This window comes from Aotus nancymaae, unplaced genomic scaffold (assembly GCF_030222135.1).
Source record: "Aotus nancymaae isolate 86718 unplaced genomic scaffold, 86718_ANA_hifiasm-v0.15.2.pri h1tg000036l, whole genome shotgun sequence".
NCBI classification, from domain to species: Eukaryota; Metazoa; Chordata; class Mammalia; order Primates; family Aotidae; genus Aotus; species Aotus nancymaae.
In genome coordinates, this window is record NW_026988450.1 from 52,260,491 (window position 1) to 52,273,215 (window position 12,725).

The window sequence follows — 12,725 nt, forward strand, 5'->3', positions numbered from 1 at the left end:
TCTGGGAAAGAAGGATATGTGTTTGAGAGAAGTGGTCATTGTGGAGCATGGGAGAATGAGTCAACTAGGCTTTGTAACATTTTAGGTAAATCAGGCAATCTTGAATTTGTGGATCTCATCTGACCCATTGAAAACTGCTCCAGCTGTGGTGGGATGCTTGGGGCTAAGCACAGACAAGACAGACAGTTGTGTTCATCTGTGGTTGGGGTTTTGTCAGATAGATTCAGTGCAAAAATAAAGGAGCACTGAAAAATGAAGGGTAACAAGAAGGGTGTTACTGAAATAATAGCCTGTGAAAATCTAAATAGATGGGAAGTGAAATGAAGAAATGAAAGAACTTATTTATGGAGCCAAGCTGGAGGAGATCCCAATGAGGTGGGTTTTTTTTTTTTTTTTTAAGACAATGAGGATTTTTAAATAAATGAACTGCAAGGATAGGAGCTTGCAGATGAAGGGCAGGATGCTTGAGTTGACTTTTGGATATAGCACGTACTTACAGGTTGTGGCAGGGTTCCTTGTGTGACTTTGATTACAGGTGGCATTGCAGATTAGGGATAATCATTGGAGATGAGGAGGCTAAAGAGCCGAGAAGCCAGAGTGTAGATGGCTTGTCCTTGGCCAGGTCACCAAGGATGATGACAGCAAAAGGAAAGGAGAGAAAACTGATGACTCATTCAACACATATTTCTTGAACTCTTACTGTGTGCCAGGACTGTTCAAGGCACTAGAGTTATAACAAGCAAAAATTCCTGTCATCATGGACCTTACATTTTAGTGGAGGGAAGGAGAAGATTAAGTAAGTTATATTTATATTAGAAGATGGTGAGGCCTGTGGAGAAATACTTGCTCTTTCATTATGAGATTGCCTACTCAGTTTCAAAGCAGGGGAGGTTATAACTTACAAAAGTTTACACTGGAACCCATGCTTAATTTCTAACTCTATTGGAGTTTTGGTCTTTGTAACATGATTTTTTGAGAAACCGATAGTTTTCAAATAATTAAACTAAGTCAAATTTATTTCATGTTTGAGAATGCTTGATACATTGAATTGGAAAGTAAAATTCATTTTTTAGAATTATTTGAGCCCTATATTAAACTGTGTCCCATGAATATAAAGCAAATTCATAAATATCCCTTTATACAATGTTAGTTGAGTCAGTTGCACATAAGAATAATTCTAGTGTGGCCTATACTGGAGCATATTTTTTCATTTCTATAAATAAGACCTTCAGGCTTTTGTGGCATCTTATTTACTTTGAAAATATACACAAAGAAAGAGGGGAACTTCTGATTAAAACACAAAATCTGGCTCATTGAAAGATTTATAGCATAATGAAAGGTTTAACATAACTGTGGTAAAAACATCAATTCTGCATCTATTATTTGAGAAATGTCAGAACTGTGTGGTTATGGCATGCGTTAGGCTCTTGGTTCCCCAGGAGAATTCCTTTGTCTTGGAAGGATGGCAAAAAGGTGCGTTTATTCTTTGAGGTCTATAGTTTCCTCAGCTCATTAGAGCACAGGCACAATCTTTTATATGTGAAGAGTTCTGTAAACTGACTTCGTCTTTAGTTCTGGCTTCAGCCATCCTCAGGTAGCTTACCAATAGATGAATCCCACTCATTTGACCCATGGCAATTCTTCTCTTCATTTCTTTCCCCACAGCAGCGCATGTTCACCATGCTACCTGAGAGTCCATGAAATCTTATTTTCTGCTATACTTCTTTCCTTGTGCTCATTTTCCCAGCTTTATTATGATAGTCAAACTTTTTCTCCTCAAAGGTACAGCTGCCTTCCTTTCATGAAAACACACTTTCCTGATATGATTTTTCAGAGGCCTTTCCATACCTCAGCCACTATGCTGTGACAGACTTTATAATTAATAAGTGCATTTCAAAGTGAAAATGTTACAAACATGCTTAACAGATGTGTTTATAACATGAAATATTCTGTGTTAAGATAAAAAATGCTGATTATACTTGTTACATATACCTCAGACCAGTATTAATGTAATATTTTGGCAAGGTGAATGGTATTTTTTGGATATAAAAATCTCAGCATAAGCCAGGCATGGTGGTATACAGCTGTATTCTCAGCTACTCAAGAGGATTGATTGAGTCTAGGACATCAAGACCAGCCTGGGTAACATAGCGAGACCCTGTCTCCACAAAAAAGAAAAAAAGAATCTCAGGCATATACAGGCATATATTTAAAAGAAATATTCTATCTGGACCTTTCTGTGATAGTGAATAAACATAATGAATACTGATTGACTTGATCATTTGCAATTAGAGTTCATGTGAAGAAAATAGGATTTTAAGCACAATTAATTTATGAATGAATGTATCCATTCACTGACCTTTTCCATGTTAGTCTTGATTAATTACTTTTGTTTCCTATTCTCTAGGCGGTGGAGGTTTGTAATTTTAAATATTCTACTGATACAGTGAGACCTCATATAATAAATTGGGGAAGGAAGCTAGTTAGCTTTTTTGGTTTATTTTTAGGCTAAAGAAACTATAGAACCTATGTGGAACTTTCACACTTCTGGTAGATACATAATCATTTTCAAAAACAATTGAGTAATATATAGTAAAATGGCAGATGCTTAACCCTGCATCCTAGGAAATCCCCTCACATAGAAACTCTTACACAGAGAGTTGTGCACAAGAATATTGATTGTAGATTATTCCTCATTATTTTAATGGGAAAAAAAATCTAAAAGTCCATCATAGAAGAATGGTAAGTAAGTTGTGATGTACTTACACAGTGGAATACTACCATACAGTTGATAAAATGAATGCAGTTGACCCACATCTGTTATCATGGATAAATCTAGAAAATATAGTGTTAAATTTTAAAACGTAAGTTATACATGCTGTATACAGCATGGTGTCGTTTATATAAAGCTCAAAACCTGAAAAACAAGACTTTATGAGGTTATGGTTAGTAAATAATATAATAAAAATATTTTAAAATGCTTGAGAGTAAAAGCCAAATTTGTAGTAATGAATACTTAAGAGGAGAGGGAGACGGAAATAAGACCAGAAAGTGGTCCCCACTGTATCTCTAATGTTATATTGCTTTATTTTAAAAGATATAAAAAATTAACATAATAGTATGTTTTAATAAAGCTGGTGGCCAGTTGCGGTGGCTCACACCTGTAATCCAGCACTTTGTGAGGCTGAGGCAGGTGGATCACCTGAGGTCAGGAGTTCAAGACCAGCCTGGCTAACATGGTGAAACCCCATCTCTACTAAAAATACAAAAAAAAATTAGCTGTGGCAGGCACCTGTAATCCCAGCTACTTGGGAGGCTGAGGCAGGAGAATCACTTGAACTTGGGAGGCAGAGGTTTCAGTGAGCTGAGATCACACCATTGCATTCCACCTGGGCAACAAGAGTGAAACTCCCGTCTCAAAAAAATAAAATAAAGCTGGTAGATGATTTTTTGTATTTCATTTTATGGGCATATGTTTTAGTCTGTTCTTATCTAAGGTATATTTAAAATTTTTTCTCATTTAAAACCTCCAATACTTTTTTTTTCCTTCAGACAGAGTGTCACTCTGTTGCCCAGGCTGGAGTGCAGTGGCTCAGTCTTGGCTCACTGCAACCTCCGCCTCCCAGGTTCAAGTGATTCTCCTGCCTGAGCCTCCCAAATAGCTGGGATTATAGCCACCTGCCACCATGCCCGGCTAATTTTTGTATTTTTAGTAGAGACAGGGTTTTGCCATGTTGGCCAGGCTGGTCTCGAACTCCTGATCTCAAATGATCCACCTGCCTCAGCCTCTCAAAGTGCTGAGATTACAGGCCTGGGCCACCACGCCCTGCCAAAACCTCCAATACTTTTAAAACTAGTATAGATTCCCCAAAATACTACTGGTATTTACAAGCTCAACTTAGTAATAAAGTTCTGCACGAGTTGGAAATATCTCCATGTATCACTCAGGACTGTCCATAAACAAGGGAGGCAAGGAGCCCAACCTGAACAAAATGGTGGTGTGTATTAAGCTGGCTCTCACCCTGCCTTTTGCTGGTATACTTGCCTTTCTTTAAAAACTTGAACTCTATCCTTTCAATCCAGGGAAGGATCTCATTTCAGTCATTTTAATTTTCATCATCTTAGTTATGTGGTTGCTTTACTTTTCTTATGGGCATTAGAAAATAAAAGTGAATTTCTCCAAGACATATTTCATATGATGTAAAGAGACAAGTCAGCACTTGTCTGGAGTCTAACAATTAAGATAAATTCTTTCTTAAATATGTAGTCTTAAAAGCAGAAATTATTTTAAAATTATTAATTGGCTAATTTTTTCCAAGTAAGTACATTTTCATGTTCACCTGCCTTGTATTTAATATAAGTTATTGGGATGAGGCCCCATTAACAACTGCAAATTTATAGTCAACTTCAAAAATTTCTACTCATCTCTTACCTGTAGTTCATTTAGATTTGTATCTCTTCCCATCAATCATGAATATATAAGGTAATATTTTATGGTTGGAAAGTATAGCTTAAAATAGTGAATCAATAAAAACGTTGATTTCATATGTTTAATTTTTATAATCTTTACAGATTACAATACTGTGATGAGACTGTTCCTGTAACTTTTGATCCACACACAGAATTTCTTGGTCCTCAGAAGAAAACAGAACAAGTCCAAAGAGACATTGGATTTTGGTGTCCAAGGCATCTTAAGACTTCTGGGGGACAAGGATATAAGTTTCTGGGAATTGACCAATGTGCGCCTCCATGCCCCAACATGTATTTTAAAAGTGATGAGCTAGAGTTTGCAAAAAGTTTTATTGGAATAGTTTCAATATTTTGTCTTTGTGCAACTCTGTTCACATTCCTTACTTTTTTAATTGATGTTAAAAGATTCAGATACCCAGAGAGACCAATTATATATTACTCTGTCTGTTACAGCATTGTATCTCTTATGTACTTCATTGGATTTTTGCTAGGTGATAGCACAGCCTGCAATAAGGCAGATGAGAAGCTAGAACTTGGTGACACTGTTGTCCTAGGCTCTCAAAATAAGGCTTGCACCATTTTGTTCATGCTTTTGTATTTTTTCACAATGGCTGGCACTGTGTGGTGGGTGATTCTTACCATTACTTGGTTCTTAGCTGCAGGAAGAAAATGGAGTTGTGAAGCCATCGAACAAAAAGCAGTGTGGTTTCATGCTGTTGCATGGGGAACACCAGGTTTCCTGACTGTTATGCTTCTTGCTATGAACAAAGTTGAAGGAGACAACATTAGTGGAGTTTGCTTTGTTGGCCTTTATGACCTGGATGCTTCTCGCTACTTTGTACTCTTGCCACTGTGCCTTTGTGTGTTTGTCGGGCTCTCTCTTCTTTTAGCAGGCATTATTTCTTTAAATCATGTTCGACAAGTCATACAACATGATGGCCGGAACCAAGAAAAACTAAAGAAATTTATGATTCGAATTGGAGTCTTCAGTGGCTTGTATCTTGTGCCATTAGTGACACTTCTCGGATGTTACGTCTATGAGCAAGTGAACAGGATTACCTGGGAGATAACTTGGGTCTCTGATCATTGTCGTCAGTACCATATCCCATGTCCTTATCAGGTAAAAGCTATCACTTGGATTATGTCACTATTTACATTTAATGTAGAAAATGTTCCATGGAAATATACTTGTATTAGTCATGGATGTGAAAGTTGATTTCAGGTGAGAAAATGCAAGAGCCATAGGGAAGGATTTCCTATGCATCAGCTGAAATTGGGGTGAATGCTTCGTGACTTCCTTCCTCAAGCTTTAGCTTCAGTGGTGGTAGAAAAGCACCTCCTCTATTCTCTGAAAAATTAAATTGAGTTGCAAAGGCAGATTAATAGCAATGAAGAGCAGAGTTAGAAGAACAGACCTTGATATTAGAAGAAAAACAGAAGTCACTTCTGCTGCACTGGCAATTGTTTTTAATTTTTTAGTTAGTAGTGAAAAATCTTATTTCAATGTACTTAATTTGATCATATTATCTTATATCTTTTTACAGTATATACTTATAAAAACAGAATTTGCTTTTTGCCTGGCTGATCTGTCATTTCTCAGTTGAAAAAAACAAAGTTGTAATAAAATATGTTTTATCTGTTTCTGATTCTTATGATTAGTATAAGGGTGGTGTTTTTAAAATTAATAAAAGTAAATTTCTGAAAATATAAAATTTTGTAAAGCATTTTAGTTGAGATTTCATAAATAGAAATTTGGTTTTGTTTGAATAGATTTTAGACATTATTCCTAACTCTGTGTGGTGTTAACTTCATTGAACATGAGCACTGTCATCACGGTGTATCAAATCAAGCAATGGAAAGGTTGAACTATTTTATATAGTAGCTTATATTTCAGAAAGTTACTGCTTTATAACATTGTGGAACCTATTTTTTATGTTGGTATTGGGGATAAAAGTTTTACTTGCCTTATACTTTGTCTATAATCTATTATCTGTAGTCTGTTTTTACTGTATACTTAATAAGAGAAGTATGTCTTAAAGTGATCCTGCTATATTAATACTGTTTCCTAGATTCCTCAGTCCAGCAAGGTCAGGGAGGAGCAACTATTACATACTGCTAAAAAGTTTAAGAGCTATGGTTTTCAAGTTTAAGATCTGTGGTTCTTATGTTTTATGTAAGAAACTATAAAATATAATAGGATAGAATTAGAAAATTATAATCTTCAAGTGGAGAAGTATATAACATTCCTGTAGTTATAGAAACTATAAAAGATTGCTAAATTTGACTAAGTAAAAAAAAAATTTTTAAAGATTCTGCATGACCAATCTGTAATCAATGTCAAAAGAGCAACTGGGAAAGTTTATTTGCATATGACATCATATTTGAAGGGCTAATTTCTCTAATTTATAAAGAGTTGCTACAGATCAATAAGAAAGAAAAACCATCTGATATAAAAAAATGAGAAAAGGTTAGGAAAAAGGTTCACAGAAAATAAAAATGAAAAAATACAAAATATTAGCCGGGTGTGGTGGCATGTGCCTTTACTCCCAGCTACTTGGAAGCCTGAGGCAGGAGAATTGCTTGGAGGCAGAGGTTATAGTGAGACAAGATAGCACCGCTGCATTCCAGACTGGGCAACAGTGAGACTTCGTCTCAAAAAATAATAATAATAATAATAATAAAGAGCTCTATTTGTATTGATACAGAATGGTCTCCAAGAAATATTAGTAAGTGAAAAAGGCAAGAAATGCAGATATATAATATCTTGACCCTTGTGCAGTGTTTAAGGTTAGAATTTCAAAGTTTATGCTTAAAAGAAATTCTTAGGATATTTTCACTTCCTAGGATATTTTCACATTTTACTGATATTTAATTTACTTTAACCATTTTTTTATAATACAAATATTAATAATGTATAAATGCTGTAAAGTATTTGTTGTTATGATGAGTTTAAATGTATTTTTGTGGTAGATTATAGTGAAGGAAAATAGATAAATATTTAGAGGCAAATATTCTGGCAATTATAAGAGGCTACTATATCAATACAGAAGAAAATGCAAGGAAATCATGCCAAGATTTAGGAGATGATTCTTAAATATATTTCAGTATTTTCCCCTTTCTAGAGATTTGGTACATAAAACTTCTATGTTCACCATTTAATTAAAACATGGATTGCACTTAGAGCACTCTTCATTGTATTATTCCAAACCTTTTTAGTAAAACAGTTGAAGATTTCTAATTTTTGTTCATTTTATATTGACAATATAGATTTCTTTCCACTTTAAATGCATCACTGAAAATGTTACTGTTTGCTGTTTTTTGTAGGCAAAAGCAAAAGCTCGACCAGAATTGGCTTTATTTATGATAAAATACCTGATGACATTAATTGTTGGCATCTCTGCTGTCTTCTGGGTTGGAAGCAAAAAGACATGCACAGAATGGGCTGGGTTTTTTAAACGAAATCGCAAGAGAGAGTAAGAAACTATTGAATTGTCTGACATAATTTTTAAATAAATAGATCAAAATACCAAGGAACTATTGAAATCAATATACTAGAGTTTCATTATATCAACTACTATTTCAATTGGATTAGCCAACTGAAGTTAGGAAACTTTTTTCATGGAAGAGACATACTTTATTTTTGCATTTTGTTACAATAGTCTTTGACATACACTGTTCTATTTGAAATATGAATGAAAGATTTATAAAAGGCATGTTTTCTTTTCATGATTTATAGTATATCCAGTATTCTTACTGCTGTCATATTCATTATTTTGGGTACAGCATTTTAAATAAATTTTTATCAATAATAAAAGATTAAATGGGACTAAGTATATAAAAGGAAAACTATAAAGTATGATTCAAATGTAAGTGATATGTTATGGTCATATTTACTAACTTTAAATCTTATTACACCAGCTGTGACCCAAAATTTCACCTATTTGTCTTGATACCAAAAATTCAAACTTATGGATTAGTCTATAACAATATTGATTTATATTTATAAGTAAATAATTTATTTTAGCTATACACACACACACACACACACACTGTATGTATACAATGTACTATAGCTTTTAAAAAATTGTTCCCCATTGGTTTAACTCATTTCAGAACTGTAGACCATTTCACAAATAAGTTTTTGAAGTCTGAAGAATCGTATTTAACTGGATTTAATTTTTTTGCACTATTATTATATATCTCATATACTCACACTAATTTCCGTGTAACTTGCTAATTTTTAATGTTAGAAAGAAAAGAGTTATATTTAAACAAAGACCATTAATTATATTTTATATCCTTCTGGTTTACTTTTATATTACATATTTCTATATGATACCAATATAGTATCATGTATAATATGTTTATGCTGCTTTGAGTCTCCTTGCCCTCATCCTTTGATTCTTGCTTTTTAAATTTCCTGCCAGTTTACTATTTATGCTGACAAAAGCAACTAAGAGTGTATAAACAAAAGATTTTATAAAGTCAATTTATGTCCTAGTATTTGTAATCCAATATTTTATAATAATATAAACTATAGAATTTTCAACCTTAGTGACTAAGGATTTTTGGCAAAAGATACGTGATATCCTTTATAGCCTCTACTGTCACACTTGTAATTTGAGTAAATTTTCTCCTTTGATTTTCGTACAGTCCAATCAGTGAAAGTCGAAGAGTACTACAGGAGTCATGTGAGTTTTTCTTAAAGCACAATTCTAAAGTTAAACACAAAAAGAAGCACTATAAACCAAGTTCACACAAGCTGAAGGTCATTTCCAAATCCATGGGAACCAGCACAGGAGCTACAGCAAATCATGGCACTTCTGCAGTAGCAATTACTAGCCATGATTACCTAGGACAAGAAACTTTGACAGAAATCCAAACCTCACCAGAAACGTCAGTGAGAGAGATGAGAGCGGACGGAGCAGGCACCCCCAGGTTAAGAGAACAGGACTGTGGTGAACCTGCCTCCCCAGCAGCATCCAGCTCCAGACTCTCTGGGGAACAGGTCGAACGGAAGGGCCAGGCAGGCAGTGTATCTGAAGGTGCACGGAGTGAAGGAAGGTGAGATTTGATTTTATCTAAAATCATCACTATTTTAAATACTGTATTACACATTTTTTTTTTTATTAAAGCGTAACACATCTGGAAAGCATTTTGTGATATGTTATGTCTGTCCTCTTACCCCAAGGAAGTTTGAGTTCAGCCTATAAATATGCTGTTTAGTAGTTTAATTCTTAGCTTTGAGAACAGCTTTAATATATGTTGTTTAAGTAGGAATGTTCATTTCTGTTGTAATTGTTAAGAGTAATTTGTACATTTAGGAAAATGCGATATACCTGAAATACAGGTTAAATTTTAATTAATACTACATTATGATGCTGTATAAAAGGTGTCACTCTATACATAATTATAAGGTGTCATTTTATCAAAAATTATTTTCTGAACATAAAAGGATATTGACATTGTCTTTAATGAATTTTCTCAAATGGCCATAAGTAACCATAGCACAGGTAAACTAGAATGCAGACAGCTAATTGCATTCAGATCTCAAGGTTGTCTTACCTAGGCCTCTCAGACTAGGCTAATGCACCTTCTCTGTGTTCCTATGGCAGCTTTCATATATTTGGATTGGAATTAGATATATACTTTTATCCTCTAGTAGATTTCAATCTCCTCAAATGGGGAGAGCTGAAGTCTTACTCATCTGTATGTTTCCAGTTTCTTATGCAGTATCTGATCCATGGTGAGAAATCAATAAAACATTTGTTAAACTGAGGGCAGGAATCCTGCCCTATTAATTCTGTTCCCCACAAGACTCCATGTTCAGCCCATATATGGATAGTACTTGATAAGTTTCTGAAGTCAGCAAAAATTATATTTTAAAAAATTATTTGTGTTTTGAAGCGTTAATGTACAGCTAAAGACTTTTAGCTACTTATTCTCTGATAAAGGTGGACACTGATTAGGGGTAAAACTCATGAAAAATGGCATCATATTTGTGCTCGTGAATGTGCATGTGTCAACTTTTTTTCTTTTATCTAGGATTAGTCCAAAGAGTGATATTACTGACACTGACCGGGCGCAGAGCAACAATTTGCAGGTCCCTAGTTCTTCAGAACCAAGCAGCCTCAAAGGTTCCACATCTCTGCTTGTTCACCCAGTTTCAGGAGTGAGAAGAGAGCAGGGAGGTGGTTGTCATTCAGATACTTGAAGAACATTTTCTCTTGTTACTCAGAAGCAAATTTGTGTTACACTGGAAGTGACCTACACACTGTTTTGTAAGAATCACTGTTACATTCTTCTTTTGCACTTAAAGCTGCATTGCCTACTGTTGTACTGGAAAAAATCGAGTTCAAGAATAATATGACTCATTTCACACAAAGGTTAATGACAATATACCTGAAAACAGAAATGTGCAGGTTAATAATATTTTTTTAATTGTGGGGACAGAGTTAGAGGAATCTTCCTTTTCTATTTATGAAGATTCTACTCTTGTTAAGAGTATTTTGAGATGTACTATGCTGTTTTACCTTTTTGATTAAAAAAATCAAGATATTTCTTTGCTGAAGTATTTAAAACTTATCCTTGTATCTTTTTATATATATTTGAAAATAAGCTTATATGTATTTGAACTTTTTTGAAATCCTATTCAAATATTTTTATCATGTTATTGTGATATTTTAGCACTTTGGTAGCTTTTACACTGAATTTCTACGAAAATGTAAAATAGTATTTTTACCATAAAAAAATTGACATACCATAAAGTCTTATAATAGGAATTTAACTTTAAAAACCCACTTATTGCCATCTTCCCATCTAAAATGTGTGAATTTTATAGCCTCATTGTTTTAGGAATTTCACAAATGTAAATTATGTAACTGAAATAAGGTGCTTTCTGAAAGAGTGTCCACTATTGATTGTATTATGCTGCTCACTGATCCTTCTGCATTTTTAAAATAAGATGTCCTAAAGGGTTAGTAGATAAAATGTTAGCCTTTTATATATTAGGCTAAGTGCAATTGATTTCCTTTTTTTAATGTTTCATGACCACCCAGTGATTGCATTATAAACACTCACAGTTGCTTATACTTTTTCTTTAACTTTTGTTTTTAACATTTAGCATATTATATTTTGTATTATACGGTATTTTTCTCAGACATTTTGTAGAATTCATTTCAGTAGCTCCCTTAGGATTTTGCTGAACATTAAAAAATGTGATAGCAGGATTAATGCCAATCAAATGGAAAAAAAGCAGTCCCGATAAACAAGATACAATGTTTTTATACAACATACTTTAAAATATTAAGGAATTTTCTTGATTTTGTTTCCTATTAAGTATTATTCTTTGAATAAGGTCTCCTGATGCTTTTGGTTTTCTCCCAATTTAGCATTTGCTTTTAGTTTTTTTCTCTATTTAGCATTCTGTTAAGGCACAAAAACTATGTACTGTATGGAAACTGTTGTAAATATTACCTTTTCCACATTTTTAAACAGATAACTTTGTATAGAAAAACTTTGCTTTGTGTGATCTTTTCATTAATAAAATTATCTTTGTATAAGAATTATTGAGTATTCTGTGGTTAGGTATTCTGACCAAGGAAGTAGTGTAATTTTTTAGATTAGTGACTCCATGGCTGGTAAGTCACAAGCTTCTTTTTAACCTTGAAAGAGAAGACAGTCAAGACTCTCGTTTTTCAAACAAGCCCATTCAAAAATGGGCGAAGGATATGAACAGATGCTTTACAAAAGAAGACATACATGAGGCCAACAAACATATGAAAAAATGTTCATCATCACTGGTCATTAGAGAAATGCAAATCAAAACTACATTGAGATACCATCTCACGCCAGTTAGAATGGCGATCATTAAAAAATCTGGAGAAAACAGATGCTGGAGAGGATGTGGAGAAATAGGAACACTTTTACACTGTTGGTGGGAGTGTAAATTAGTTCAACCACTGTGGAAAACAGTGTGGCGATTCCTCAAGGACCTAGAAATAGAAATTCCATTTGACCCAGCAATCCCATTACTGGGCATATATCCAAAGGATTATAAATCGTTCTACTATAAGGACACATGCACACGAATGTTCATTGCAGCACAGTTTACAATAGCAAAGGCCTGGAACCAGCCCAAATGCCCATCGATGATAGACTGGACAGGAAAAATGTGGCACATATACACCATGGAATATTATGCAGTCATTAAAAAGGAGGAGTTCACATCCTTCGTAGGGACATGGATGAACCTG

At 34.1% G+C, this 12,725-nt stretch overlaps 1 protein-coding gene across 1 annotated transcript in view; it reads left to right on the plus strand.

Moving 5' to 3' along the window:
• Positions 1-12,035, plus strand: part of FZD6 (frizzled class receptor 6) — a 32,047-nt gene extending 20,012 nt beyond the window's left edge. The window contains exons 4-7 of the mRNA XM_012474995.2: positions 4,573-5,590; positions 7,795-7,943; positions 9,124-9,534; positions 10,516-12,035. Coding sequence (XP_012330418.1) covers positions 4,573-5,590; positions 7,795-7,943; positions 9,124-9,534; positions 10,516-10,684 — 1,747 coding nt within the window. The 3' untranslated portion in view covers positions 10,685-12,035. The remainder of the gene's footprint in view (positions 1-4,572; positions 5,591-7,794; positions 7,944-9,123; positions 9,535-10,515) is intronic.
• The last annotated feature ends 690 nt before the right edge of the window (positions 12,036-12,725 follow it).